The sequence below is a fragment of the Neltuma alba genome, unplaced genomic scaffold, assembly GCF_004799145.2.
Source record: "Neltuma alba isolate B1F8T4 unplaced genomic scaffold, ASM479914v2 tig00012454_pilon, whole genome shotgun sequence".
Taxonomy (NCBI): Eukaryota; Viridiplantae; Streptophyta; class Magnoliopsida; order Fabales; family Fabaceae; genus Neltuma; species Neltuma alba.
The window spans coordinates 184,652-190,651 of NW_021636933.1; the positions used below are offsets into that span (position 1 = coordinate 184,652).

General features: G+C 36.6%; 1 protein-coding gene across 3 annotated transcripts in view; it reads left to right on the top strand.

Moving 5' to 3' along the window:
* The window catches only part of LOC114727251 (TMV resistance protein N-like), a 13,693-nt gene extending 8,139 nt beyond the window's left edge, over positions 1-5,554 (top strand). Inside the window, exons 1-5 of one of the 3 annotated variants that reach the window (XM_028913949.1) lie at positions 253-855; positions 1,676-2,780; positions 2,885-3,157; positions 3,375-4,181; positions 4,774-5,554. In XM_028913949.1, the coding sequence (XP_028769782.1) occupies positions 350-855; positions 1,676-2,780; positions 2,885-3,157; positions 3,375-4,181; positions 4,774-5,319 (3,237 nt within the window). In that variant the 5' untranslated portion in view covers positions 253-349 and the 3' untranslated portion in view covers positions 5,320-5,554. Of the gene's footprint in view, positions 1-252; positions 856-1,234; positions 1,254-1,675; positions 2,781-2,884; positions 3,158-3,374; positions 4,182-4,773 lie in introns of those variants that run through there. The other 2 variants (XM_028913951.1, XM_028913950.1) reach the window with 2 other exon arrangements.
* The last annotated feature ends 446 nt before the right edge of the window (positions 5,555-6,000 follow it).

Sequence of the window (6,000 nt, forward strand, 5' to 3'; positions counted from 1 at the left end):
GTTTTTTTTATCTTATATTTTTTCTTTATCAAAATTTTAAAACACCACCTTCCCCTTCATTTCCCCGCGCCAAACGTATAGGGTAAATTACTAATATACCGAATCCGTACTCTTGTTGACAGTGACGGGTCTTCTTCTCAAGTCAAGGACCCAGCCAGCCATGAGGCGTCCCCCTTTTCCTTTTTTGTGAAAAGCAGTCAGGCGTCCTGATGGGCATGGCGACAGGGGAAAGCTGAAAGTATTGGATTCCAAAAGACAGCCAACAGGAGTTAAACTTTTGCCTGTAAATTCCACTTTACTTACAGAATCAAATATCAATATCTAGCAATCTGTGGGGGTTATCGCAGCCATGGCGATTCAAGTTTCAGCACCATCATCCCATGGCGTCGCCCGGGAACCAAAGTATAGATATGATGTTTTTCTGAGTTTTAGAGGCGAAGATACTCGCCATTCATTCACTGTCATTCTCTACAATGCTCTGCACCGTAAGGGGATCAACGCCTTCATTGATGACAAGAATCTTGGCAAAGGGGAACGGATCTCACCGACGCTTCTTAAAGCCATAGAGAAATCTAGGATTTCGATTATTGTGTTTTCTATGAACTACGCTACTTCCACATGGTGTCTGGAGGAACTTGCTCACATCGTTCGGTGTAAGAAGGAGAAGAACCAGATGGTTATGCCAATATTTTACAAGGTGGATCCGATGGATGTCCGATATCAGAGGAATAGTTTTGAGGAAGCCATGGTTGATCATGAAGATAGGTTCAGAAATGACTTGGAGAAAGTGCGAAGATGGAGGTGTGCTTTGTCTGAAGCGGCTAGTTTGTCATCGGCTTGGCTTTTCAAAGATGGGTAGGTTTCTTTCTATTATTTTCTTTATAGTGTTATGCTGATAGAATTTTCCAATCCTTAAGTAGTGGTTGCTGACGATGCAACACGTACTCTCTTTAATATATTTGAAATTTTGACCGGTAACTTCTACTGTTGCACTTGAAAAGGTGAATGAATCCTTGTAAACTTGGGGTTTTAAGAAATCGAGTAGAAGATATGTTAGTAAACAGAGTACCTCTTGTCATTGAGAGGTGTACCTTTTTTTTTTTGGGGTGAGGGTGTCTGAATCCAGTTCATATTTATAATAATTCTGCTTAATTTGAAATACAATATTATTGTGGGCATTCATACATGACTATAGAATAATTAGCTTTTGTATCACAGGAATGATGGATAAGCTTCAGTATTTGTGGGGATTGGTAAGATTTTATAATTGACGTTAATGATGATATGTTATTGGTTTAATATTTGAAAAGCATACTTTAGTTCCTCTGGATTTACATTTTTTTTTTGTCTATTTCTATTTGGCCGAGCAGCACATATTTTTAAATTAAATATTAAATATAAATTGTATGTTTTTTAAAATACTTTCATGCTATCAAAGGATGAAGATAATAAGAGAGCAACTTGATGCATATTGATGTCATCTTAAAAGCATTACAACATAAATTGTATATGTTTTAAAATACTTTCATGCTATCAAGGGATGAAGATAATAAGAGAGCAAATTGATGCATATTGATGTCATCTTAAAAGCATTACAATATAATTTTCTTTTAAAAAATGAAGCCAATTTGCATGAATATCGTCATTTTAAAAGTAGAAAATTTCCTTTGTGTAGATATGAATTTGGGTTTATTGAAAGGATTGTTGAAGATGCATATTCTAGGCTGCCTCCTAAACGATTCCATAACATTGATTACATGGTTGGACTTGAGCCTCGTTTAGAAGAAGTGATGTCACTTCTGGATGAAAGTGCTCGTAGCGTTTGTATGTTGGGGATTCATGGAACCGGTGGGATTGGCAAAACAACCCTTGCCAAAGCTTTGTATAATACAATCTTCTACCAATTTGAAGGTGCATGTTTTTTGTTTGATGTTAGAGAAGCATCAATGAAACATCATGGCAATGAGGGCATTGTTCGTCTTCAACACACGCTTTTATCAGAGATTCTTGGGGAAAAGAGGATAAAGTTTAGCAGTGTTGATGAAGGAATATCTATACTAAGACACAGACTCTCACACAAAAAAGTTTTGTTGGTTCTTGATGATGTCGATCAACCTGATCGGCTAGAGCAACTTGCAGGAGGGTGTGATTGGTTTGGTTGTGGAAGCAAGGTGATCATAACAACAAGAAATAAGCAATTGCTAATTGCACGTAATGTTGAAAAGACATATGAAATGATGGGGCTAAATGATCATGACTCGCTTGAACTCTTTTGTTGGCATGCCTTCAAGTTGAGCCAACCTCCAAAAGGATATCAAGATATGTCAAATTGTGCGAGCAGATATGCACAAGGCCTTCCTCTGGCTTTAAAATTAATAGGCTCCAATTTGGCACATAGAAACTTAGAAGAATGGAAGTCTACATTGGAACAATATGAGAAGATCCCAGAAAGGACAACTCATGAGATCCTAAAGATGAGCTATGATTGCTTACCGGATAATGCTAAGCGTATTTTCCTAGATATTGCTTGTTTCTTCAAGGCAGAGACATTTGTATACATTGAAGACATGGTAGAAGCTTGTGATTTTGGAAGGTTTTATTTTGAGGTGCTTGTTGAAAAATCTCTTATAACTATTTCTGATAATGGTAAGTTGGGCATGCATGATCTAATACAACAAATGGGTAGAGAGATTGTTAGGCAAGAGGCACCATCAAATCCTGATAAACGCAGTAGAATATGGTACTATAAAGATGTTCTTAAATTGCTTCGTGACAATTTAGTAAGCATCTAAATCTTGTCTACTGCCAGTCATGTGATTTAATTTATTAAGCTATTTGGCCACGTCTAACACTATAATATTACTTATGTGGATCTGCATTATAGGGAAACAGTAATATTGAAGGAATAATGCTTGACCCCCCTCAACAAGAAGAAGTGACTTGGAGTGGTACAGCCTTCGAGAAGATGAATGATCTTAGAATTCTTGTGATTCGGAATACACAATTTTCAACAAACCCTAAATATTTACCAAATAGTTTAAGATTGCTTGATTGGGAGGGATATCCTTCTGCAAATTTACCATCAGATTTTTCTCCCAAGAAACTAACTTCCTTGAGGTTATGCAATAGCATATTCAGACTGGAAGAGCCATTCAAGGTACCTTGTTTAAAAAAGATTTTATAATTGTTTTCTTGTCAAATTTCTTTAGCTGTTATTAATTTTTTTTTTTTGGGGAAATATCAAGTGACGTGTTATTCTAATTTATGAGAATCTAATATGGTTACAAAATTGGACAGTTCATTTTGATTTATAACTTGTTCATATGTTAATAGTTACTGTTGATTAAATTATCTTCTTTTTTTTTTTTTGGCAGAGGTTTGAATTCGTGACGCACATGAACGTTTCACATTGCGAATTCATAACTGAGGTACCTGATATGTCTCAATTCCCAAATTTAAAAAGCTTGTTGTTTAGAGAGTGTTGCAACTTGATCAAGATACACCATTCAGTGGGATCTCTCTCTAAGCTGGTCCACTTGGATGTTAGTGACTGCACCAAACTTACAAGCTTTCCACATGAAATCAACCTGCCATCTCTTGAAGATATTAATCTTAGCCGTTGTAAGAGTCTTGACTATTTCCCGCATATAGTGGGAAAGAGGGATGCCTTGACCGATATTTGGGCTGAAGACACTTCTATTAAGGAGCTCCCACATTCCATTGGAAATCTTACTGAGCTCGAATGTTTAAATTTAAGCTCTTGCAAAAGTCTCAGGGAGCTTCCAAACAGCTTATTCACATTGCAAAATCTCAAGTGGCTTGAGTTGAGAGACAGTCACACGCCTAGCAGAAAATCTTTGATGAAATTAACGCAAGAGAGCCTCCTAATTATTAGCTGTGCAAACATAAAGTTCTTGAATCTTGAAAACTGTTGTCTATTGGATGAAGATCTTACCTTAGTTCTGAATTTTTTTCGGGATTTGCGAGAGTTAACTCTATCAGGCAATGATTTTGTGTCCCTTCCTGAGTGCATCAATGAGTGTGTTGAATTATTGAAACTGGAAATGGATAACTGCAAGAAGCTAAGAGACATACCGAAGTTGCCATCAAAGCTAAGAGACATAAAGGCAGAGTTTTGCACATCATTAACTGCCAAATCAGTTGGTCATTTATGGTCTCAGGTTTGTTTCATGTCATTTCTGTTCCCCCTTTCTTTGTTATGTGATAGACGAATCAAATTAAATACATTTGCGGCTAGTAAGATAGCTATTGGTAATTTTCATTTAGGATATAGATACATTTTTCACCCTCTGTTTTCCCAGTACAATCATCAATTTATTTCTGGACCTCTGATCACTTTTTCCCTTTAGAGCCATTCTTTTATCTAGTCAGATTTATTAGTCCATGCTCATCACAGCCCCTCTGTTGCTGCAGCAGCTTTTATTATTATCATTATTACTATTATATTTAGATCCTTTCCTTAAAATTCTTTTAAATTGTTGTTCTAGCTTCTCTGCTATCAATTTTCCTAATTTAATGTTCAGGTTAACTGATTGCTGTGTGTTTCTTATTGCATTCATGTCACTAGTTTAGTTAACATCACGACTGTGTTGAACTTTTTTGCTTACTTGTCACTAGTTAATTTTTGAATGCCTAACTTGAAAGTGCTCTTCTGTCAAGAATGAAAATAAGAATTTTACCTCCATTCTTTCATTTGTTGTTTTCTTTTCAAATCTGAAATCCCCTTTGGTATCTGTTCTTTTGGTAAATCAGGTCAAGAACGAAACCAATCTCTTCAGAATATGTATGCCAGCAACAACATTTCCTGATTGGCTTGACGATTGTTGTAAAGGAGGAGCATTGTCTTTTCGTGCTCGTGGGAATTTCCCTCGTGCAGCCCTTGCATGTGAGTTGGGGAAAGCAAACGCGAGTGGGAGACACTTCTTCCATGTTTCTGTGACCATCAATGGTCATGAAATACTAAGGAAAGAAGATGTAAACTATGGGAGTACACAAGGTCATGTGTACTTCTTTGATTTAAGATGGGCTTTTGACCTACCGGAGTGGAAGAGGCTTGATAGGTATCTGATATTGGATTGGAATGATGTGGAAATGCAAGTGAAATGTTTAACACCAAATATGCCTGTGGTTAGCTGTGGAATTTATGTGTATAAACAACACACAAACACGGACAATTTGCAGTTCAAGTCTTCTCGGCTTTCCATGAAGGCTCCAACATCTTCACTGAAACGAAGAGCGACTTCTCCCCCTCCTAATGAACCACCCAACAAAGTTCCTGAGAAAGTTCAAGGTTGCTGATAAAAGAAAACTCAAAATGACTCAGAAAGGGACAAGGTCAGCCTCTACTTTCTACTAGTTGTTATTTCAATTTTCAAGGTTTTTGTTTGTCATTAAGTTTTTTGCCTTACTTGTACTGTAGGAGAATTAGACGACGCCGAATTTTTCATTCGTGTTACAAGAGTGTTTCCTACGGGTAAGCGTGTCTGGAGTCTTGTATTACTGGCTATCAAATATTAAAGAAAAGGACATTTTTTTTCCCCGAACATGATTATTAATTTCAATGAGCTGAGTAGTCTCTCTCTCTCTCTCTCTCCCCCCCCCTGTGGGTTTTTGTTTTTAGTTAATTAGATTATCGTTCTAAATTGGTTATGTATTTTTATGACGAACGGGACAGGTCAACCTCTACATTCTTGAATTCTACTATAGTTTGAACAATTTTTGAAACTAATCCTTGTGTCCTGCACATAAGCAGATGCTGTTAGATTCCGAGTGATAAACATTTCCCATGTGTGGTAATGATAATTTTTGTTTTCTAACCAAGGATGCATTTACTCAATATTCTTGTTACAAATATAAGAAAAGTTATGCATTATTTCTTCAATCCCCCTGTTTTGGTAAATAGAAAAACAGAGCCTCATGGGACTTTTCATATCCCACCATGAAAAATTCCAGTTTTATTTCCTTTTTCGCCAGAAAAAT